The sequence below is a fragment of the Balaenoptera physalus genome (assembly GCF_965194825.1).
Source record: "Balaenoptera physalus genome assembly, chromosome: 12".
Taxonomy (NCBI): Eukaryota; Metazoa; Chordata; class Mammalia; order Artiodactyla; family Balaenopteridae; genus Balaenoptera; species Balaenoptera physalus.
The window spans coordinates 21309956-21335968 of record NC_138897.1 but is presented as its reverse complement, the minus strand read 5'-3'; the positions used below and the strand labels follow the sequence as shown (position 1 = coordinate 21335968).

Genomic DNA, 26013 nt, shown 5'->3' with positions numbered 1-26013 from the left:
GTGAAATGGGGCAACTCTCCGTCCTCAAAAGTTATCAGAAGGACCTTTGACTTTGAGAGATGAATCACTAAAACTCTGCCCCCAAAGACTGCTGCTTTCTGAAGACACAAATAAAGCTGAATTTCTCCCCTCCCATAAGGAAAGGAAAGATATAGGATAAAGTACATTTGCATAACACATATTTGGTGATCCATGGATAAAGCTTTATATAGTCGTGATGGACAAATCTTTCCTCTTCCTACTAATGCACTGCAGTTCTGCTCTTAGCCTCAATAGGCAAAGTAACTGGCCTTTGGGGAACAAGGAAAAGTGCTATATGTTGAAAACTTCAAATAATCATCTTGAGGTCTCATTTCTACAAATCAGTATAAAATCAGTGCCCCCATTTCCTCATCTTTGAAACAGGTACTAGAGAAGAGTAGATGATTTCCACTATTGTTTTCAGTGTTGGCATGGTCTTAGTGAGAAAGCTGGTCAACTTTATCCATGTTATTTTTCTGCCCCGCCTCTCCGCCAAATTGGAAATCAATTAACAAATGGAACTTGCCCTAAATAAAATCAGCACAGTAGAGTTCATGAATTTTTCTCTAGGGTCTTTAAAAAAAAATCCGAACGGTGAGGAATTGGGGTTACTTAGGATTATTGCATGATGTTGTTCTTCTGAGATTAATGAGTGAATCTGGTTCCTAGAAATGTTCGAGTCTTGAAGTGTCTTTGCTTAGAGTTATTAGTGTGCTGTATTTCTTTCAAATATTGCAATTTTAGATGGAAGAAAAATCCTCATTTCCATTTTTGCAATATTTTTGCCAGTTATTCCATAGCAATTATTTATGTGTTGACATTAATTATTATAAAGTGCCTTGAGATTTGACTCTGCTGTGTAATTGTATGCTATTTGTACAATGAATTCCTACTATTTCATCATTTGAAAAGGAGTGCCTTGCCAGTACATATTTGATTCTCACTTTAGTCTCTGAATTGCAGGGAAGCTGCACTTCGTGGGTGAAAGGAGGTTTTCTTTGCTTTTAGAGCTCTTAGAACAGCTAAATGTCATGTCACGGAGCAAATCTGTTTCACATAGGTGTCCTGAAGCTGGCCAAACAGGCTTATCTGAAATGAGAGCTTTTCCAGTGGAGCAGTTGCTATTGTGTTTGTCTGAGAATTTTTTCACTGCCTTAGATGTCAGCCATTTCTAAAAGGCATTTTTTTTTTTTGGCTCTATGTAAAATATAAGCATTATGAATTGTCTATGGAAAACCTGTACCTTGTCCATTGTATTAGGTATTAAACAAAATGAACGTTTTGAACCAAACAAAAACAGTCCCTTATGCATTACTGATACATTCAGTGTTGAGGCTGGACCCTCCCATTCCACCCAGCACATTGCATTAGGCACGTTCCTTTTCACTATGTGGTACTAAGTATTGATTTTGCTAAAGAGCTGGTCCATTGGTATCAAGCCATCATTACTTCTCTCAAAGTCAAGAACCGCACTGTGATGTTCCCAGTGGGAATCATGGTGGCCAACTGAAAACTTGGGAATGGAGGACTAGGCATGCACAGCATTTTTATTTTCAAATATGCTGAAGAGAAGAAAAACGGGAGCGCCCCCCCCCCCTAAAATTCACTGAAGTCAACAGAATTCATGTGAAGCCTGAGGTTTGGAAGTAACTAAATTTTAGAAGACTAAAAAAATTGCATGTAAGTTTTATTAAACCTATGATCACAATAATATTTTAACTTAGATCTCTTTGATTTCAAAAATGTAGAAGAAATAGAAAAAGAAAATATGAAGGAAGGAATGAAGAAAAGAAAGACATCACAAAACATTATTATTTCTGTAATAACTAAAGCAGTTTTCAAAATATGATATGGATTTACTGCAGTCCATCTTCACTAGAGAGAATTACAGCAGATTTCTGAGGAAAACTGTGAAGTTTCTTTACTTGGAGAGGCATTTTTAATATGATGATATGGACCCTTTAATAAAAACAAGCCCTTTGGTAATAAAGAAGGACCTCGTTGTAGGTTCCTGCAGCTGCTTCTCACTGATCTAGATCTGAGAGATACTGTATTTTTATTTGGACAACTGACCGTTGGTCATTTGTTCCTTTAGATTAAATATGAATCTAGAGTAAAACCTCCATAATTTTCTTTGTTTCTAAAACTATACTCTCAACCACCTAATTACACCATCTTGATTGAACACCCATGTTCCTCTTTCCCTTTACATTCTTAAAAGCAGTTTAGCTCCTTATACCACCTACCTGAAGCCCCCATTCCCTTTTGCCTTAGAGAACCAACATCACCAAAGATTTGCCTTAATGTTTTCCTTGCAGCCCCGCACTTTAACCTTGAGATTGTACCTGCGTGTATTTCTCCTCTCCATTTTTGATAGGACTTCCTAGCCTAGAGATAAGGTACTTCTCTTCAAACTGCCCTTGCCCTCAGAGTTCTATCCAGTTTGCTGGATTACACTTTCCATATTTGAAGAAATCTTTAATCAAGTCTTTGCCCATTTTCTGGTTCCATTTGCTATGTGACTGCATCTGTCCTCGGCCAACCCTGTATCTCCTCATCTCCATCTTTGAATGGGGTAAGCCTGAAGCCCACTCAGTGACCCAGAGGACCTCTAACCCTTTCTGAATATACACAAATGAGTTTTAATATCAAATACCCTCTGCTGGCACATTTCACTCTTGCATATCTTTAATATGATGTATTGATCTTTTGTATCTTTAATCTCCACCCCTTTCAGCATTATCAGATTTTCTCTCTATCTCCTCTGCCCTTTGCTGACCTCACTGAGCCTCCCAGAGAGGTGTCTCAAAATTATCTCACAAACTAATTATCTTAAAATATTTCCTGCATAGAAATTCTCTTTCAAAAGTGAGAGATTATCTTCTATCACTGTATTTTTTCCACTTTACCCAATGGCACTTTTTTAAGAAATAAGTCATCACAAATACTCTTCTTTCATCCACACTGATACCTACTATGCAGCTCTGTTCATTTTCAATTTGACTGGGATCTGTTGACTCTGAATATGAATGAATAAAGTCAAATCACAGCATCCTTAGCATGATAAACAGTATTTTAGTCAAACTAAACTGTGTTCTCTGGAGAAAGAGTGTGTTTCCACATGCAAAACTGTCCAGATAGCCAAAGGCTGTCACAAGCGGCTGTGTGAAACCTCTCCAACCATAGTAATCTGACTGAAAATTACAATGTTTGCTACCAAAGAGGAAAAATTGCAATTCTGCATTCAGACAACTTGTTTCAGCAGATTCATCTCTCATATAACTTCTTAGCTGGATGTGCTTCTATTTTGTTATGGAAGATAATGATAATGGTTATTATTCGTATCATTTTATTAGCAATGCCTTGAGCACCCGGTAACTCTGATTTGTCTGACCGTTGACATGGCATGTTTAAAAAAATTGGCATATTGGCTGGTAGATAATAATGCAGCTGTAGCCGGGTTTGGTACATTGAATTTCACTGACATTGCTACTTATGAAAGGAGAAATAACTCTTTTTTTCTCGCTTTTTCACTTATGATTGCAGGGCCCAGACAATTCAGGCAATACAGTCAGTGCCGTGCATATTTTACTACTCTCCCTGGAAGATAGAGCCCTGTCCTACTGGGTCTATTTCTACTATTTAAAGGGGCAGTGTTATCATATCCCTTAAATATATGAGGGTAGAAGGATGGAATGTTCTCAACGTGAAGAATGGATTAGTCAGATCCTGGCATAACTCTCTGAACTGCTCCAGGGCCCCTTCAGGTGACTTAGGGAAAGCCCACTTTGTCGCGGATTATGAATGGCTTTTTTTCTTCTCTATTGCAGCAGTGAGCGAAGGACCAGCCACCCAACAGCCGCCCATGTTGCCCCCAGCACAGCCTGAGCATCCCAGCGGTGAGGAGGTGCCCAGCAGAACCATCCCCACGGCCTGCGTTCGACCAACTCATCCACTTCGCAGCTTCGCCAACCCTTTGCTACCTCCACCGATGAGTGCAATAGAACCGAAAGTCCCTTATACACCGCTTTTGTCTCAGTCAGGTAAGTGCCCATTTGTTTACACTTAAAAGCTTTGTTATCCCTGGTGGCTCCACGTAAGTACAGGAGGGTTCCGAGAAGGCCTGGATGTAATGTATCTTTTTTGACATTGATTATGTGCCCAGTGTGCACGTGCCTTTCACTGATGTTTGTGGTGCAGCTTTTAAGTATTTGCCTTATAAGCAACTGGCTGGTTGTAGGCGCCTTTCATCCCTTTGGAAAGTTGTTCATTGATCCTGAATGTCAGTCCAGTACTTTTAGTATGTGCTATAGGTATGCCCACTAGAGAATACTGGAAAAGTTCTTCTGTCTGCCACATGAGTTGTAAGATTTAAAGCTAGACTCCAAGACTCGAGTAAAAGGTACAGAAGTCTGTAAAATCACTTTTTAGAGAAATGCATGTAAATCTCATAATTCTGCTTTGTTCTTTTCATTAGTCATCTTGCAGGGGTTCTTATTTTAGAGTTTCAAGGCCAGAAAGGCATATCAGACCAGTGTAGCGTCTAACTTCCTAATTTTAGAAACAGAGAAACCAAAACTTAGATAGAGAGGAAGTAACATCTCTATGTTTCCTTTCTAAGAAAGTCAAATGGCAGAGAGGAGAACCAGAGTCCCTAATTCCCAGTGCAGTGTTCATTTTATTACCTTATCTGGTATCCAGTGAGGCTGAACCGGAGCTTCTTTTCATTTCTGTTAGGGGTTAGGGAGATGAAAGGGGCACAGAGAGGGACAAAGGAAGAAGAAGAAGGAGGAGAAGGAGGAGGAAGAGGGGGAGGAGACGAGGAACAAATAGATAGGATAAAATATAGGTCAGTAGCTAGATAAGTAGATACATAAAGAACTACATAGTGCTCAGAATTATTTGGAATATTGGCATCATTCTTAGGTTAAAGTGCAGGGCTGCAAGGACAACATGAAGGCAAATCTTTGGTGATGTTGGTTCTCTAAGGCAAAAGGGAATGGGGGCTTCAGGTAGATGGTATAAGGAGTTCTCTGCCACATTTCACCAGGGTTGGTCTGGTGACCAAAGAATGCAACGGAAGTGATGGTATGTCACTTCCAAAATTAGGAATAAGCTAGTAATGTTCAATGGTTCCAAGTAAATAGTGATGCCCCCTTAATAGACACAGGCAGCTGGATGGACCAATCGGCCACTGTACAAATACATTTGAGTTAGTTTCTGTTACTCAGATCCATACCCACAGCGATTTTAGTCGCTGCATTAGTATGTAAACCTCACAGTGACTGCTTAAACTAGGAAAAATAAGACTGCAATTATGAATCTTAAATTTATATTAACATTAAGACTATATCTTGTTCCTGGCATCATATTAATCGATTTGTGTGAATCACCTCTGGTGTTCTCACCATTCATGTAGTGTCTCATATGGATGCTCGGCTACAGGAGGGATGTGGGACTCCATCCCTTGAGATGCACGCTGCATGTTGCGCCTGGGCAGGATGGGGTCTTCTCTGACACATAGGCTCACTGCAGGTCATGACTTCATTTCACAGGAGACAGCTCTTCTAGCCAAAAAGAAGCCCACACTAGGATTTAAAGCAAGTCTATATTGTCCAAGCCCTTCCCCCACTCCCCACGTATATATCCCACGTACACATGATGAGGAGAATCTGCTACTTGGTATTGCCCCAAAGCTATGAGGTCTTTGCTAGTTGAAACAGGGACAATTTGAAGCAAGAAAATGTATTTCATGAAATTCCTGTGTCAAGAGCATGCTGCCTGGTGATTTCTGGCTACACTCAGTTTCCCGCTGAAATACCAACCAAGGGAAATGATCTTGGAGGAGACATATTCAGGATAGACGGCAGGTTAATTGCAACCACTACTAATAACTAACCTTTACTGAACATGTGCTATGTGACCTGCATGCTTCTGAAGACTTGTAGTATGGCATATGATCCTCAAAACTTTGTGAGGTTGCTACTTTCTTAACCCCATTTCATGGATAAGGAAATTGTGACACAGAGCATTTAAGTAGCATATTTAAGTCTACACAGCTAGGGAGTGGTGCATCTTTTCCCACCTTTCTTTAACTGCAGAAAGCATGGGTTCTGAACTTTTAGGAACTCATTTGTAACTCTTAGTTTATGTCTAGCTCATTTATGACAAAAACAAAGATAATCTTTTAAAGCCTATTAAATTAAATCATTCTAAAACTGATAAAAAGAAAAAATGTGAAACATCTGAAATAATTTTGAGTTGGGGAATACCATTTTCTCACAAGGCTTCTTCCCTCACATTTTAATAAGGAAAGATGAGAATTTTATCAAAACCTTTTTCTGCACCTATTGAGATGATCGTACGGTTTTTATTCTTCAATTTGTTACTGTGCTGTATCGCACTGATTGATTTGTGGGTATGAAAAATCCTTGCATCCCTGGGATAAATCCTACTTGATCGTGGTGTGTGATACTTTTAATGTATTGTTGGATTCAATTTGCTAGTATTTTGTTGAGGATTTTTGAATCTATATTCATCAGTGATATTGGCCTGTAATTTTCTTTTTTGTGTGTTATCTTTGTCTGATTTTGGTATCAGGGTGATGCTGGCCTCATAGAGTGAGTTCGGAAGTGTTCCTTCCTCTGCAATTTTTTTGGAATAGTTTCGGAAGGATAAGTGTTAACTTCTCTAAATGTTTGGTAGAATTCACTTGTGAAGCCATCTGGTCCTGGACTTTTGCTTGTTGAGAGTTTTTTAATTACTGATTCAATTTCAGTACTTGTAATTGGTCTGTTCATATTTTCTATTTCTTCCTGGTTCAGTCTTGGGAGATTGTACCTTTCTGAGAATTTGTCCATTTCTTCTAGAGATGTTTAACTATTTTATACTGAGAATACCAATTTTATAACACCAAGAAACTAAAGTGCTATAGTACTTTATACTGTTGACTATTCTCTTTATTTGGAAGTAAAGGTCTTTTTTTTGAGGAACTATGTAATACAGAGAAAAAAGACGGAAATGATATTCAAAAGTCCATTTTAAATGAAAATTTTGCTGTGGCAGTAATATTTGGTTTGGAACACAAGGTTTGGATATCAACCCATGCTTCAAGTGATCTATAATAACAAAAAATGACCCCAAAATGACCCAATGATCCTAATTTTAGAAAGAACATCTAATAATAGGCAGAACAAAGCACTTACCTTTATTATTTACTAGTTATTGTTTTCTTCTAGTTACAGTAAAACTGAAGCTGCCTTAAACAAAATCTGGCACAATGTAGCATAAATGAGTGTATTATATCTTTAAAAGATGGAAAGGAGAGTTTGTTCTTCTTTCTCTACACCTATTCTCTCAAATAATAAGCATATTTGAAGAACTGTTCTCTGTTCTAACGTCATGTGGGCAAGATCTCATTTTCTTTTATTTCCATTGCACGTTTATAAGTCTTCTTTTGTTTTAATGTTCTTGTTTTTAGTGGAACTATTTCTTACAAACTATCTTTTCTTTCAGATTTTCCAATATCTCTGGCTTGCATTATGGGGGTTGATTTTATTTTTTTCATAGTAAATACCACCCTCCCCCACTAACCTGAAGCACACCCCACCATCACTTGGGAATTATTAAATGCCTTTCCCTTTTTTGTTTCTCCATTGTCTCCCTGTGGTTCCTGTTCATTTCATAACGCCCTACCTCATGATTTTCAAATAAGTTCTCCCTGCATTGCTCCTGACACATGGTAAATAGTATGCTTTTAAGAAAGGGCTGATGTTTACCTGTTCTAATAGAAAAAGAAACTTAGCAGACTGAGAAATGTATTAGCTGTGACATTAACTACTTGCTTCTTAAAGATGAAATATTTAGAGCTTTCGACAAATTTTAATTCTAAGAAAATCATGACTGTAGTCAAACTGATTGATGAAGTAAAGTCATTCTCTTGTTGGCTTAAAAAAATACCTCACATAATTTTACTCTGGGTTTCACAATAAAGGACTGTGTAATTACTAATGAATTTATCTTTACTTACCACAAGTAATTACTTTAGAATATGGTGACGTGAGGCATCACTGCAATTTTTAAAGATCATGCCCAACAAGGAGCTCCTTCTGGTTTGAAACCATTTAAATTAGCATCAGTGAGCAAGTTCTTTCCCTCCTCAAATTCCTGTGTGTGGTTTTTCTTGGGCAACATTATCGATCTGTGCCTCTGTTTGCCTTCCAAAAAGGCATGCGAAGCTATGTTTGCAGCAGTTTTATATGAGGTATAGGGCACCACATAATGCGCAGTAATGACTTCCATGGAGTTGCAGAGAATTTTGCAGTATTTCTCTAGTAAATGGTAATTAGAAAATCATCTTGTCATAATGAGTGACATTCTACCTACCTGAAAACACAGATTCATTCCTTCATTTATTTTTTCCTTCCACAGTTAGAAATTTAGCTTACTAGACTCTAGGGTGTTTTATGGTATTTCTTACAATTTCATCATCACCTCATGATAAAGTGGTTCCATTTCTTAATGCTTCATCTCTGTGTGGTCTTTACACATATCAGGGAGGCTACACATACTGCACTTTGCAAATCACAGATGTGAACATATAAGTGATTTGGCTCAGTCCCCTTTCAGATTAAATAGAAAATGTTTGATAAGAGTGTTGGGTTTATGGCATTATAGATCTGACATAAATTCTACAAAAGGCCAAGATAGGCTGTTTTTTTGTTTTTTTGTTTTTCTTCTCTAGTGAAAATTCCTTTTAGCTGTGAACTGATCAGCTGCACTTTAAATGAACCTGGATTAGGAGACCATTTGTCTTCTAAGGCTGTAATTCTAAAGGGAAAGAAAATGTGACCTCTTAAATAGTGACTTTTATATCGTAGCGCAGTTTTACAACATTAGCCCCCCTGGAGTTCTTGCATCTTTGTAAAGCTGCATACGTGCTGTATTGTCCTCCATTTACACATTGCATTTCTACATATTTTTATTTATAAAAACAAAAATCTAGAACATCCTGATCTTTTCAGTCTTCTAGGGATCAATATGTCAGTGGGCATGACAAGACCAAAACTCTCTTCATTGTACTGCAAAATTGAGTTTGATTTTCCTTCTACAAATTGTGGCATGTGCTTCAATTTGTCTGAGAACTGAGGACAAGGAGTGGGTGGAGGTGGCTGACAGTGGACAGAAAAGGCATTTGATTTATATTTTATGGCTGGTTGGGAAATCATGTCTTCCTGCTATAACCTGATCTTTCTGGCAGGCCTCATTCAGTAAATATACTATCACACAAAACTGCCAATAAATTACTATAATACATTAATACAATTCCTTTCCCTGAGTCACCTGTAGTCCACCGTTGGGGATGTTCATCAGGATTCCACCTGAGTATTCCATTCTGCTGAAATGAGTCACAGGCAGAGGTCAGACATCCTTTAGCAGGTGGAACAAGAGGGTCACTTTTCAGGCCAGTCAGATCAAATAAATCACTGGCACAGTTAAGTAGGAGAGATGTGTTGATTTGATGTTTTTGGAGCCAGTACTACCAATCAATTTCAGAGTGGAAAATTACACTGCCGCCTTCATATTTCATCTTATATGTGTAGGCTCATCTCCGTGTGTGTGTTTGGTTTTTTGTTTGGGGTTTTTTTGTTGTGGTTGTTTTTTTGGTAGGTACCACCTTGAAACTGTCTTGTCCTCATTCCCAACAGATCATTTTTTTAATAGATGAAATTTGATTTGATTTGGTCTAGTCATTCTAAATGATTCCTTGGTAAATGTAATTAAGTCAAGTTTGCTTTATACATCACCAATATTTGTGACTCTGGAACCTACTTGGTGTTTTAATAAAATTCTATTTCCTTTAGTATGGTGTTCCAGTATTTAAATAGAAAAAATCTCTGCTAACTGCCTCAAAGAGAGGGAAACCATTTCTAGAGGACACTTTATGAGTAAGCCATGTGACTGGTACCTCACTTATAAATGACAAAACTGAAGCCTAAAAAGGTTAAGCAGCTTGCCCAAGGTCAACAATTGAGCTAATGGCCAAGTTTAAAGAATTCAGAGAAATAGAACGCTGAAGAAAATTAAAGGATTTTAGTTATCTTTTTGTGCTATGAGTAGTTATTATTAGATTGACTTTTTCCCTACAAGCAGGCTTCTAGGATGATTCTAGTTATTAAATATCACTCAGAAAGAATTGTTTTATAGCAGGGAGGCTGAGTTATTTAGCTTAGTGTCTGAGTAAATGTTTTATTGCTTTATGTAGGCTAGTCAGAGGAAAGGAGTTACAGCAAGATAGTAACTAGACAGGAGCTCCAGAATAGCTCCTATCAAACTCACCTGTCCAACCTGCCGGATCCCTCTACAGGAGGGCAAGGAGCCAGGGAACTGACATCTGTTGCTTTCAGCACCATGCACCATGGATGGCCAGGGCTTTGCAGTCCAGTAATAAAGTTAAGATGAGCAGAAGGAAGTGTAAAACAAAGATAAAAGTTAACGCACATGAGAATATTACTCAGATTGTGGCTTAGAACATGTGAAGGTCAATGAGAGTGAAAAAGGAATGGCTGTTACTTTTTAGAATTGCAAAAAGCTGTTGGGAAGAGGGAGTGAATGAGCACCATTGAGTCAAAATTTGAGTCCTTTTGATCAAATTTTTATGCAATTAAAAAACAAGAGAAAATATTGTACCAAGAATTGCTAGATCATAAATAAAAATTGAGGCTAATTATCAAATTTATACAATTACGCTCTAGGGTTAAAGTATTGCATTGCTATCTAGATAATCATAGAGAAAATGAAAACAAATCTATTTTCAGAACTTTGTTATCTAGTAGACTATATAATTTGAAACATATAATCTAAGAAGAATGTCCTTGGATTATACTGGGGAGTGGTGGCCTTGTGGGTGACAGAGAATGATGAGCGAAAGGGTGAGGAATAGGTTGTTTTCAAGGCAGCAATGATTCCTTTCACATATCCTATGAACCTGCTAGGTCACATGGTTAATTATTTCTATATAGATGTTGTTACTTGTGAAATATCTTGAGGATCATAGTGCATTGGAGAAGAATAGCATCCCCTTTATTCCTAAAAAGAGGGAGTGAGGCTCAGTGCAAATAGAGTCCTGAGGACTAGTCCCTCCATTATGCCAGGTATGGAATTCTGCTCCCCTGAATCCTACTAATTCTAATCTGTGGAATTAGATAAACTTTCCTCTTCAAAGAGGAATAAAACGTGAAATTCTAGCAATCTTAATTACTGCATAAATAAGGGTGGACGTTCTCTCTGTATTTCTTCTTTGCTTTGTGAAAGAGTATAAGTAAGAGAAAGGTTTTCCTTTGAGTACAGATTCTGAGCTGCACACTGTGCATCTTAAGTCTTCTAAGCATTTGACAGAGCTCCTTATGGTTCATCAATGTGTGTCAGATTCCAGTTGCTTTCTTTGGGAACAGGGGAAAGTTTGAAACAGACAAAAAGTGTTCACATAAGCCTCTGTGTTAATGGATTATTGAAAATGTGTTGTGAAAGATCTAACACACTGAAACAATCTCTGTGATTGAAAGTGAGAATTTAACCATCAGTGAACAATTTCTGAAGATATGACCTGTATCTAAGAGAATGTGTAAAAACCACTTAAAGATCCTACTTCTTCTGAATGTTTATAACTTTTATCTTATTGGCAGGGACTTAATGGGAAATTCAAGTGCCATGTTAAACATCTTCCTAGAGTAGACTTTCATCTTAGGCTTGCAGAGGATTGATGTTCTTATTGCCAGAATCTCTTTATTTACCATAATATCAAAGCTCTCAGAGGAGAATGCCTTTATCTTTTGTGGTGAAAGGGATTCCAACAATTTTTTTTTAATTTGATGCAAAACAACAATCATTGTTTTGCCCATTTGATTTGATGGTACTTATAGCAACTTCTCTTTTCACATCTACTCCAAATTGCCCTTCTTAAATATTCTTCTTTCAAATTTCCCATCCTCTTACCCAGTTGTTTGTATCTTTTTACTCCTGTGGTCACCTGAGTCATGATTTTTTATAGAAACAGCATATTTCAGACTACAGTAATGTGTTTACCTAGTGTACCTTTAAAGTCTGAGATTGTTGGTTTAATCTTTAGGTTTGGTAGGTGTTGCATTTAAAATTATAGTTATTCGTTTTCTTCTTGGCTCCTCTCTCAAGTGGTACCACAGTTAGTTAATAGAAACAGAATGCTTTGGGCACACAAGTCTGAGCTGATGCCTGCCATGGTGCAGGACTAAAGGCAGGAAGGTGCCATGTAATGAGAATTTGGCCAGTCTTCCTGTTCTCTTTGGCAGGAGCAAAGTGTGACTGAAAGAGGACTTACAGGAGGAAAATAATAAAACTCCACTAGGACTCAGCTCCCCTATTCATTGGGTAGGTTGGCCTTGAATAAGTCATTTAACCTCTGTGCTTCCATTTTCCACAACTATAAATGGGGAGAATAAAATCTAGCCTGGAAAGAGTTTCATTTTCCTAAGGGAGTCAAAGAATGTAAACATGAAAGATGCTAGTTAAAGATGTTAGCCCTGAATCCAGGAGCTTCTAATTTGATATAATCTGGAGAACACATTGCCTTATAAATTGGGACCAGTGAAGTTTCCAATGCCCTATAATAAGAAACAGTGGCATCATTTGGAAGGGGGTTTAAAAGTACATTTTAATGGTTCAATGGCTGGTGAAACAAGATCTCACTCTTGAAGGTTGTATTTCACCACGAGTATGTGCACCAGAGAAGGGGCAGCCAGTGAAATGGGCCCTTGCTTGGAAGACAGAATGGTCTTGAGCAGAGAATTTCAGAACATCTGCTCAGAGCTGTCTGAATATCATTTCTTAAGTCTAGAGAGAAGCATAGCCTCTTTCAATTAAACAGGTCTTGCCCTTAAATCATAAATCCATCCAGCAGCCGGGCAGCTATTTCCCACCAGCCCCTTTAAATAACCAAACTGCTTTAGATAGCATTCCCCCTCCAATTTCTTAATCTGTCTCTCCACCCATTGTTACGAATGTCTGTTCCTCAAGCCACTAAGGATTTATGTCCAGTAGATGTACAGATTTGGTGGTATGATGCTTGACTTCCTCTCACTTATAAACGATGCGTCTCCTGAATAGCTTCTCATGATGAACCAATGTAATGTGACTTAAGCCTTTGGAATTTCCAAGGTCCCAGCTCTCACTTCCAGCTTAGCCTGCAAAGAGTATAGCAGGGCAAAGAAGAGTAAGAAGTGAGGACCCAGAAGTGATCTGCTGAAAGTGGGAAAAAGGATATTTCTCATCAAACAAAGTGGGAAAAAGGATATTTCTCATCAAGCACATGTAAAATATTACTGACACCTTCATCTTCTCATTTACAAATAATATATATGTTCTTTTTTAAGTTTTTTTAATTGAAGTATAGTTGATTTACAATGTTGTGTTTATTTCTGCTGCACAGCAAAGTGATTCAGTTATGCATATATATACATTCTTTGTTATATTCTTTTCCGTCATGGTTTATCTCAGGATATTTACCCTATACAGTAGGACCTTGTTGTTTATCCATTTACAAATAATATATATGTTCTATTAAGAATATTATAGTATGGCTCATTTCCAAATGTGATTTGAGATATAAATTTTTAATTCTAAACTCTCCATTAACATGACTATGTAAGCAGAGCTTCTTAAATCTTAGATGCCTAAGAATCACCTGCAGAGCTTACTAAAATGCAGGTTCTGATTCAGTGGACCCAAAAGAGGGCCTAAGATTCTGCATTTCCAAGAAGATCCAGGTGATGCTGATTTTGCCCTTCTGTAGATCACATTTTGAATAGTGACATTCTTAAACAGATCATGTGTTCTTCACCTGGAGTTCAGGGAAGAACTTGTGGGTTTAATAACTCTTTTGAAATTAAATTCACATTTGTGTGTGTGTGTGTGTGTGTGTGTGTGTGTGTGTGTGTCTGTTTTTTCTATTTAGTGGGTTCATAGCTTTCATTAGAGTTCAAATGGTTCATGATGTGTAAATAAGTTAAGGACCACTTAAGCTGCCTTTTTGTCATTCACCCAGCATTTAGGCTCTGCTATGGAACATAAACACCAAAGTCTTTTTTTATTTTGCCTTGGTTTTGTTTGTTTGTTTTGCAAGACCAATTCCAAAATATCTTTTGCAGAGATAACCTTCCAGAATCTAAGGCCAAGAGCAGAACACTCTTGCCCTGCTCAGTGAAAAATTTAAGTTATTCATTTTCTTGTAGAAACACCAGGGCCTTTGTGCACATTTTTCAATGCCTGAGGAGGGAATCAGTTAGATTAGTATTTATAAATGTCTTAAAAGAGGTCCCACTTCAGAAACTCTTATTTTTCTTGCCTAAATGAAAACTGATAGAGAAGGTCCACAACTCTCTAGGATAAATTTTCTCCAGAAGATGAGCTCCTGCGGGAAATGGAGATATGTTGTCACTTGAAAGGGCTCATCATAACCTATCCTTGGCGCCTGTGTTCTGGTGTGCAGTGGAGAGCACTTCCAGCAGAAACTGAATGATTACGTACACATTTCCCCAAACAATGACTCATCATTCGATGTAAATTTCAGATTCAGCCAGTGTCACACCAGGATGAATAGCATCTGAAATCTGTAAAACATATTTTTAAAAACATTGCTTATGGTCGTGAGGGTAGACGAACCTCTAAATAGCAGTAGTATAAATCACAGAGATAATTTTTAATGGGAAGTAATTGAATGTTTATTTGAAGAGTGAAGAAGTTAAGTTATATAATATCCTGAAAGATATCATCATAAATCATTTATTGGGTATAAACTAATTCTAAGGAGTAAATATGTGTCTGAGGAGGCTCGGTTGTGGTAAAGAGAGGGTAGGAGAGAGGAAGGTTTTTAAAGAAAAAGAACCTGTTTCTCCAATGTTGGAGAAATTAAAATCTCTCTCCCTCTCTCCCTCCATCCTACTGTGTCTGTCTCTTTCTTTTTGTTTTTTGTTTGTTTGTTTTCTGGATCAGAGCTTCTGAATTTAAATGGAAACAGGTGCTACACAAGCACTTACCAGTACATGAGTACTTGAATTTGAGAAATCCCAGACCAGAGACAGGAACAATGTTAGAACATTGGAAAATACCTTGGAGAAAAGTATATCAAAATGAATTTTCCTAGGTCTCTTGATGTTTCGAATGTTTGAGTTTTCGGCTCAGAGACCTCATCTAACCTCTTTCCTTGAGTTTGTGGGTTAGACAGACGGTGCAGGATCCAGTTCCTGGAAGCTGACCTGGAGCCCCTGTCTGCCAGGGGGAGGCCATCCCACCACGAAGGCACCACCCTCTCTTCCTTCAGCTTCATTGTCTCCCAGATGCCACACAATCAGTACTTTCTCTAATTCTTTCCTGGGTTAAAGCTCATACAAGCTCATAAAGCTCAAAAAGATTCTCTATTTATTCTGTATGTAGTATGATTCTAATTAAATCGTTCACACTTACATGACTTATCTTCTTACACCAACATGTAATATCATGATAGACACTCATTTTCAATATTCTTTAATGTAACAGTAAAGCTTAATACGTGCTGAGTCTCAATAGATCCTCCGGAAAAAGTGAACTGATCTAACGATGACGATGATGTTTGCAAACTTCATTAGTGATAATTACCAATAGTAAACACTTACCTATCACTTTACTGTCTCATTTAATCTTGACAAAAACACCGACAGTAATGTATTATTTCTCCCAGTTTACTCATGAGAAATTTTGGAATCAGAAAGGATAAAATAATTCATTCAATGCCACATTGTATTTAAATGGCAGGACGAGGGTTTGAACCTAGGACTTTCTGAAACCAAAGCCTACTTTTCTGAACAGCTGTATAATAATGCATATGCGTAAAGGGGCAATGATTATGTGACTAGTAATATCACAAATAATAAATATTCAACCTATATTTTGGCATCTCCCTTAACCTGTAAATTTACACACTGAGATCCAGAGGTTTTCTGGTCATCTTCTATGATATTTATACCCGACACAATATTCTAGCTTATGCTTTCACAAAGGAAAAGAAAAAATAGACTGTTTATTTCTGTGTTCTCTATGTATTGTTTACATTTCAATAGGGTTTTATAAAATTTTTAAATTTTATTTATTTTTATATACAGCAGGTTCTTATTAGTCATCCATTTTATACACATCAGTGTATACATGTCAATCCCAATTGCCCAATTCAGCACACCACCATTCCCCCCCCACCCCGTGCCTTTCCCCCCTTGGTGTCCATACGTTTGTTCTCTATATCTGTGTCTCAATGTCTGCCCTGCAAACCGGTTCATCTGTACCATTTTTCTAGGTTCCACATACATGCGTTAATATACGGTATTTGTTTTACTATTTCTGACTAACTTCACTCTGTAGGACAGTCTCTAGATCCATCCACGTCTCAATAAATGACTCAATTTTGTTCCTTATTAAGGCTAAGTAATATTCCATTGTATATATGTACCACATCTTCTTTATCCATTCATCTGTCGATGGGCATTTAGGGTGCTTCCATGTCCTGGCTATTCTAAATAGTGCTGCAATGAACATTGGGGTGCATGTGTCTTTTTGATTATGGTTTTCTCTGGGTATATGCCCAGTAGTGGGATTGCTGGTCATATGGTAATTCTATTTTTAGTTTTTTAAGGAACCTCCATACTGTTCTCCATAGTGGCTGTATCAATTTACATTCCCACCAACAGTGCAAGAGGGTTCCCTTTTCTCCACACCCTCTCCAGCATTTGTTGTTTGTAGATTTTCTGGTGATGCCCATTCTAACTGGTGTAAGGTGATACCTCACTGTAGTTTTGATTTGCATTTCTCTAATAATTAGTGATGTAGAGCAGCTTTTCATGTGCTTCTTGGCCATCTATATGTCTTCCTTGCAGAAATGTCTATTTAGGTCTTCTGCCCATTTTTGGATTGGGTTGTTTGTTTCTTTAATATTGAGCTGCATGAGCTGTTTATATATTTTGGAGATTAATCCTTGGTCTGCTGATTCGTTTGCAAATATTTTCTCCCATTCTGAGGGTTGTCTTTTTGTCTTGTTTATGGTTTCCTTTGCTGTGCAAAAGCTTTGAAGTTTCATTAGGTCCCATTTGTTTATTTTTGTTTTTATTTCCATTACTCAAGGAGGTGGATCAAAAAAGATCTTTCTGTGATTTATGTCAAACAGTGTTCTTCCTATGTTTTCCTCTAAGAGTTTTATAGTGTCCGGTCTTACATTTAGGTCTCTAATCCATTTTGAGTTTATTTTTGTGTATGGTGTTCGGGAGTGTTCTAATTTCATTCTTTTACATGTAGCTGTCCAGTTTTCCCAGCACCACTTATTGAAGAGACTGTCTTTTCTCCATTGTATATCTTTGCCTCCTTTGTCATAGATTAGTTGACCACAGGTGCGTGGGTTTATCTCTGGGCTTTCTATCCTGTTCCATTGATCTATATTTCTGTTTTTGTGCCAGTACCATATTGTCTTGATTACTGTACCTTTGTAGTATAGTCTGAAGTCAGGGAGTATGATTCCTCTAGCTCCGTTTTTTTTCCCTCAACACTGCTTTGGCTATTTGGGGTCTTTTGTGTCTCCATACAAATTTTAAGATTTTTTTCTTCTAGTTCCGTAAAAAATGCCATTGGTAATTTGATAGGGATTGCATTGAATCTGTAGATTGCTTTGGGTAGTATAGTCATTTTCACAATATTGATTCTTCCAATCCAAGAACATGGTATATCGCTCCAGCTGTTGGTATCATCTTTAATTTCTTTCATCAGTGTCTTATAGTTTTCTGCATACAGGTCTTTTGCCTCCCTAGGTAGGTTTATTCCTAGATATTTTATTCTTTTTGTTGCAATGGTAAATGGAAGTGATTCCTTAATTTCTCTTTCAGAGTTTTCATCATTAGTGTATGGGAATGCAAGAGATTTCTGTGCATTAATTTTGTATCCTTCAACTTTACCAAATTCATTGATTAGCTCTAGTAGTTTTCTGGTGGCATTTTTAGGATTCTCTATGTATAGTGTCATGTCATCTGCAAACATTGACAGTTTTACTTCTTCTTTTCCTATTTATATTCCTTTTATTTCTTTTTCTTCTCTGATTGCCATGGCTAGGACTTCCAGAACTATGTTGAATAATAGTGGTGAGAGTGGACATCCTTATCTTGTTCCTGATCTTAGAGGAAATTCTTTCAGTTTTTCACCATTGAGAATGATGTTTGCTGTGGATTTGTCGTATATTGCCTTTATTATGTTGAGGTAGGTCTGTCTATGCCCACTTTCTGGAGAGTGTTTATCATAAATCCGTGTTGAATTTTGTCAAAGCCTTTTTCTGCGTCTATTGAGATGATCATGTGGTTTTTATTCTTCAATTTGTTAATATGGTGTATCACATTGATTGATTTGCATATATTAAGGAATCCTTGCATCCCTGAGATAAATCCCACTCGATCATGGTGTATGATCCTTTTAATGTGTTGTTGGATTCTGTTTGCTAGTATTTTGTTCAGGATTTTTGCATGTATATTCATCAGTGATATTGGTGTGTAATTTTCTTTTTTTGTCTTTTTTTGTGTATTGGTGTGTAATTTTCTTTTTTCATTGTCTGGTTTTGGTATCAGGGTGATGGTGGCCTCATAGAATGAGTTTAGGAGTTTTCCTTCCTCTGAATTTTTTTGCAAGAGTTTGAGAAGGATGGGTGTTAGGTCTTCTCTAAATGTTTGATTGAATTCACCTGTGAAGCCATCTGGTCCTGGACTTTTGTTTGTTGGAAGATTTTTAATCACAGTTTCAATTTCATTACTTGTGATTGGTCTGTTCATATTTTCTATTTCTCCCTGGTTCACTCTTGGAAGGTTATACCTTTCTAAGAATTTGTCCATTTCTTCCAGGTTGTCCATTTTATTGGCATAGAGTTGCTTGTAGTAGTCTCTTAGGATGCTTTGTATTTCTGCAGTGTCTGTTGTAACTTCTCCTTTTTCATTTCTAGTTTTATTGATTTGAGTCCTCTTCCTCTTTTTCTTGATGAGTCTGGCTAATGGTTTATCAATTTTGTTTATCTTCTCAAAGAACCAGCTTTTAGTTTTATTGATCTTTGCTATTGTTTTCTTTGTTTCTATTTCATTTATTTCTGCTCTGATCTTTATGATTTCTTCCCTTCTGCTAACTTTGGGTTTTGTTTCTTCTTCTTTCTCTAGTTCCTTTAGGTGTAAGGTTAGATTGTTTATTTGAGATTTTTCTTGTTTCTTGAGGTGGGCTTCTATAGCTATAAACTTCCCTCTTAGAACTGCTTTTGCTGCATCCCATAGGTTTTGGATCATCGTGTTTTCATTGTCATGTGTCTCTAGGTATTTTTTGATTTCCTCTTTGATTTCTTCAGTAATCTCTTGGTTATTTAGTAACGTATTGTTTAGCCTCCATGTGTTTGTGTTTTTTACATTTTTTTCTGTATAATTCATTTCTAATCTCATAGCATTATGGTCAGAAAAGATGTTTGATATCATTTCAATTTTCTTAAATTTACTGAGGCTTGATTTGTGACCCAGGATGTGATCTATCCTGGAGAATGTTCCGTGCACATTTGGGAAGAAAGTGTAATCTGCTGTTTTTGGATGGAATGTCCTATAAATATCAATTAAATCTATCTGGTCTATTGTGTCATTTAAAGCTTCTATGTCCTTATTTATTTTCATTTTGGATGCTCTGTCCATTGGTGTAAGTGTGGTGTTAAAGTCTCCCACTATTATTCTGTTACTGTCAATCTCCTCTTTTATAGCTGTTAGCAGTTGCCTTATGTATTGAGGTGCTCCTATGTTGGGTGCATATATATTTATATTCGTTATATCTTCTTTTTGGATTGATCCCTTGATCATTATGTAGTGTCCTTCCTTGTCTCTTGTAACATTCTTTATTTTAAATCTATTTTATCTGATATGAGTATTGCTACTCCAGCTTTCTTTTGATTTCCATTTGCATGGAATATCTTTTTCCATCCCCTCACTTTCAGTCGGTATGTGTCCCTAGGTCTGAAGTGGGTCTCTTGTAGACAGAATATATATGGGTCTTGTTTTTGTACCCATTCATTGAGCCTGTGTCTTTTGGTTGGAGCATTTAATCCATTCACGTTTAAGGTTATTATCAATATGTATGTGTATGTTACCATTTTCTTAATTGTTTTAGGTTTATTTTTGTAGGTCCTTTTCTTCTCTTGTGTTTCCTATTTAGGGAATTTCCTTTATCATTTGTTGTAGAGCTGGTTTTGTGGTGCTGAATTTTCTTAGCTTTTGCTTGTCTGTAAAGCTTTTGATTTCTCCATCGAATCTGAATGAGATCCTTGGGGGTAGAGTAATCTTGGTTGTAGGTTCTTCCCTTTCATCACTTTAAGTATATCATGTCACTCTCTCTGGCTTGTAGAGTTTCTGCTGAGACATCAGCTGTTAACCTTATGGGAGTTCCCTTGTATGTTATTTGTCATTTTTCCCTTGCTGCTTTCAATAATTTTTCTTTATCTTTAATTCTTGCCAATTTGATTACTGTGTGTCTCGGCGTGTTTCTTCTTGGGTTTATCCTGTATGGGACTCACTGCACTTCCTGGACTTAGGTGGCTATTTCCTTTCCCATGTTAGGGATGTTTTCAACTATAATCTCTTCAAATATTTTCTACGGTCCTTTCTCTCTCTCTTCTCCTCTGGGACCCCTATAATGCCAATGTTGTTGTGTTTAATGTTGTCCCAGGGGTCTCTTAGGCTGTCTTCATTTCTTTTCATTCTTTTTTCTTTATTCTGTTCCACAGCAGTGAATTCCACCAGTCTGTCTTCCAGGTCACCTATCCGTTCTTCTGCCTCAGTTATTCTGCTATTGATTCCTTCTAGTGTAGTTTTCATTTCAGTTATTGTATTGTTCATCTCTGTTTGTGTGTTCTTTAATTCTTCTAGATCTTTGTTAAACATTTCTTGCATCTTCTCCATCTTTGCCTCCATTCTTTTTCCGAGGTCCTGGATCATCTTCACTAACATTATTCTGAATTCTTTTTCTGTAAGGTTGTCTATCTCCACTTCATTTAGATGTTTTTCTGGGGTTTTATCTTGTTCCTTCATCTAGTACATAGCCCTCTGCCTTTTCATCTTGTCTATCTTTCTGTGAATGTGGTTTTTGTTCCACAGGCTTCAGGATTGTAGCTCTTCATGCTTCGTCTGCCCTCTGGTGGATGAGGCTATCTAAGAGGCTTGTGTAAGTTTCCTGATGGGAGGGCTGGGTGGTGGGTAGAGCTGACTCTTGCTCTGGTGGGCAGAGCTCAGTAAAACTTTAATCTGCTTGACTATTGATGGGTGGGGTTGGGTTCCCTCCCTCTTGGTTGTTTGGCCTGAGGCAAGCCAACACTGGAGCCTACCTGGGCTCTTTGGTGCAGCTAATGACAGACTCTGGGAGGGCTCACGCCAAGGAGTACTTCCCAGAACTTCTGCGGCCCGTGTCCTTGTCCCCATGGTGAGCCACAGCCACCCCCCGCCTCTGCATGAGACCCTCCAACACTAGCAGGTTGGTCTAATTCAGTCTCCCCTGGGGTCACTGCTCCATCCCCTGGGTCCCGATGCACACACTACTTTGTGTGTGCCCTCCAACAGTGGAGTCTCTGTTTCCCCCAGTCCTGTCGAAATCCTGCAATCAAATCCCACTAGGCTTCAAATCTGATTCTCTAGGAATTCCTCCTCCCGTTGCCAGACCCCCAGGTTGGAAGCCCATCCACCCAGCAGTTATGGGATTTGATTTTACTGTGATTGTGCCCCTCTTACCATCTCATTGTGGCTTCTCCTTTGTCTTTGGATGTGGGATATCTTTTTTTGTGAGTTCCAGTGTCTTCCTGTCGATGATTGTCCAGCAGCTAGTTGTGATTCTGGTGTTCTCACAAGAGGGAGTGAGAGCACGTCCTTCTATTCTGCCATCTTGGCTCCTCTCCTCCATTGGTTTTTATTTTTTCACAGTTTATTTTTTCAGTTTTCTTGACAAATATGTACTGATTACATTTTCTCATACTTGAACTATCCCAACACATCCAACTGGAAAAGGTTTCACTTTTCATTGGAAGACTAAAACAACTACCTGTGTAGTTGTCTAAAACCCAAAGATAATATGGGCTTATTTCTAAGCCCAGTACAAAATATCCTGCAACCTATTGTTCAGAAGTAGCTTCCAATCATTTTATAGATATGAAATATTCAATTACTTCATGCTGCAGAATATGTTGAATATTGAAGAATTTATGAAACATTGCATAGAAACATATTTTCCTCGTAAAAAATTTCCCATATATGGGCTTGAAGAGAACTTCTTTTTGGCCCAGCATGACAAGGACTAGTCAGAATTTTTCATTGACATTTAGTTCCACTGCAAATAAAGAAGAATAAAATCTCAATTAACTAGTATCTTTGGGGAATGGACTGTTCTCAGGAAATTGCATTTCTGGATAGCTCAGGGTAAAATAGAAATCATTTTATAACATATAAATGTTTATCAGTTGCCAATTCTATGTTAGCTGTGAACTTATTACTGAGGAGAATGCCATTTTGCACATGCTTTGTCCTTAAATCCCACACCACTTCTCTAAAGTAGACCATGTCAATTTATATGGGATGAACCCAGAGTACAGAATAATTGAATAACATCTCCAAGGTCACAGTTAATACAGGGCAAGGATAGGATATAAGTCTGTTTCTGTGTGACTGTAATATTTATTCCCTTTCCCAAACTGCAAAAGTGTACTAGGAAGAAAGACCAGAGTAAGTAAAGGCCCAGAGTTGGAAAAGTACAAGATGTTTTCAGAGTCTGTAGGTAAAGCTGTCTTGCTAGAGGATGATTCCTAGTGCAGTTATGAGATAATAACATGGAAAAGGGCAGGGTACAGTGAGCAAAAACAGAACAGTGCTTTGGGAGGATCAAATGGTAAACCAAGATGGAGACAGAAAGTGTTTGATGTAGGCTGACAGCAGTGAGAATAGATGGAACAGACAGTTGTAAGAGTTATCATCCCAAAGAATAAACAAGTGATGAAGGAAAAGATGAGGTCCAAGATGACTCTGTTGTTTTAATTCTTTGTCTTTGGTAACATGGTTAGAAACACACAGAAGGAAGTGAGCTGAGAGGTTCCTCCTTGAAAGGAGTGGAAGAGTAGGAAAGAGTGAAGTATGTTCAGAGTTTGGGGTTAGCAGGTGCAAACTATTATAAATAGGATGGATAAACAACAAGGTCCTACTGTATAGCACAGGGAACTATATTCAACATCCTGTGATAAACCATAATGGAAAAAAATATTTAAAAAGTATTCATATGTGTGACTGAATTACTTTGCTGTATAGCAGAAACTAACACAATATTATAAATCAACTATATTTCAATTTTTAAAAAAGAGTGAAGTATGTTGAGCATAAAGGGGCAGTGGGACATCCAAATGGAAATACGTAGTGGGTGGATATGGTAAAGGGCTAAGAATTCAAAAGAGAAGTCACATTGAGGAGTAGGCTGGGGAATCATTCTCTGAGACGTAAGAGTTTTAGCATATAGTAGATAGACTTAGATGACAACTCCCAGGGAATGAATTTGAAGGAAAGAAAAATTTGAAAGCTGTACCTTAAGGTAAATCTATATTTTATAAGGGAATAATAAAAAGGTCCTAGAGATAGGAAAACAATGATAGAATAATTTTTCAGAAGCCAGGAAGGGAGTGTATCTCAAGTAAAATGCAGTTTTAAATACAATAGTTCTTTGATTCAAAGTTGCCATAGAGTTATTTTTCCTCTAATGTTTTATTATAAAAATATAAAATGCCCAGGAAAACTGTAAACTCCCATCTATCCACCACCTAGATTCTACAGTTAACTTTTTTCGTATTTTCTTTGCCACATATTTCTCTATCCCTCCACCTTAATTTTTCTAGCATTTCAAAGGAAATCACATACATTAGTTCACTTAACCCCTCAACACTTCAACAAGTATTTAAGAGGCCATTGCCTATGGAATGTACCACTGATTTAGTTGTATAATTTTAGGGGGAAAAATAAAAACTATAATAATTGTACAGAATCACTTGGAAGAAGCATTCTGATTTCAGGGAAATTGCTGTGAATCTTAGAACTGAGGAAATGTAATACTAACAAATCCCATGGAAAGGTTTACAGCGCACATACTCATTAGGCTGAAATATTATGAGAGTATTTATGACCTTTATAGCTGACATTTCTCTAAGTTGGTGAGGGCAAAAGTCAGATGACCAGAGAGCTGTGGGGAATAAATAAACGATGATGTGCAAGTGTAGACCAGCCCCATAAGTATGGCAGCAAAATGCAGGAAAGAAGTTGGTCTGTGGAGAAAATGGCAGTATTCACTTAGGGTGTTATCCTCAATGGCAGACATGGTCTCTGGGGTGGATATGCTTATGCTGTCTAACTCTTACACTTGAAAAATTTTTTAAAATATGTGGCCATACTCCATTGACTAAGTACTTTTCTTTGAGCTTTTAAAATGTTCTTGTGCCTTGAAAATACTAATCATGTTGTGTTCTGGTCAGTTGGAGAGGTACACATGTAAAAGCTGGAAAATATTGGGTTACACTGGTTGTGCACTAACCCCAGAATGTAATCTGGAAGTTATATTTCTGGCCATAATTATGATATCCATTTGTGTGTATGTGTGTTTGATTATGTGTGTGCCTGTGTGTGTGTGTGTGTGTGTGTGCGTGCACGTGCATATAATTTGATGACTTCTATTAAAGATGAAACCAGATAAAAAAATCAATTCTTTCAGGATATTGAGAAATCTGGTTTGGAGTAGTAAGTTTTTACTCTAAAAACAGAATCCTCTGTGGCAATCAAATTGTCTTCATAAAGGAAAATATTTTCAATATTTACAAAATAAATTGATTTTTGAAAAGTGAAAATTATTATACTTATATATTGTATGAAATATTTACCAGAAATGTAATCTATTGCATGCTAATGTGGATGAATTTGGGTCGTGATGACATTCTACACAGAGTACATAATTTGAATAGTTGTGCAAGACTGATTCTGGATTTCTGCATTGTTTCTACATTTTTCTGATGTTTTCATGAAATACTATGGAAACTTTATGCAGTGTCATTTGTTTCCTTATGAACTGAGAGTGTGGTTTCTCTGAAGTTTGATCACTAGGATATCATCAAAAATGAGATAATAAGGGAGGGATTTTTAAGTCTATTTTTCATGAAGAATAGAGTTGACAGTTTTCTTCCTAGGAGCGCAAAACAGCTGAATTGCAGTAATTATAGAGAGCTCAAACTTGTGGCTAATTGGGTAGAAAAAGTTAGAAAATTAAACAGATTTGGGCAGAAGATACAAAGTTCTAAACTATCTCGAAATGATATGGAATATCCATGAAATTAACTGAGAAGCCTTTTGAATGTGACATGGTATGCAAAAGGACCCAGGAAGTCAAAGTAGGCCTCTTAAAGTAATGGAAGCAATGTAGAATCAACATTTTTACCTTGAATTATGGGAGCTTGCCAATAAACAACACAAAGGTTCAGTTTTAAGTTTGTAGTTTTTTATTTTGTTTTGGTGTTTTGCTAATTTATGGTCTAGGAACCTCAGAGAAGCATCAAGAGAAAAGGGGAGAGATATAACTCTTCTGGTAAATTCATTTCTCACAGTCGTTGATGACTCTCCTGGAACTTTTTTTATTCTATAGGGTTTCTAAATCAAGAAGCAGGAACAAGTAGAACCATAAGGGCAGTGTCTTTGCATCCTCATCTGCTCGTTGTTGCTTTGGTCCACCTCAGTCTTGTTTCCAGGAATGAATTCCACAAAGTATGATGTCGGCTCTATTCTGTAGGAATTAGGCACTGATGTAAGTCCTAAAGACAAAAAGACATATTAGACAAGGTTTTTTTGTCCTTGAGGGCTTCTTAGCCATCCTTTGCTTAGTTAT

General features: G+C 37.4%; 1 protein-coding gene across 1 annotated transcript in view; it reads left to right on the top strand.

Moving 5' to 3' along the window:
• The window catches only part of DCC (DCC netrin 1 receptor), a 1180955-nt gene that overhangs the window by 1122704 nt on the left and 32238 nt on the right, over positions 1–26013 (top strand). Inside the window, exon 27 of the mRNA XM_082416529.1 lies at positions 3852–4064. Within this exon, the coding sequence (XP_082272655.1) occupies positions 3852–4064 (213 nt within the window). The remainder of the gene's footprint in view (positions 1–3851; positions 4065–26013) is intronic.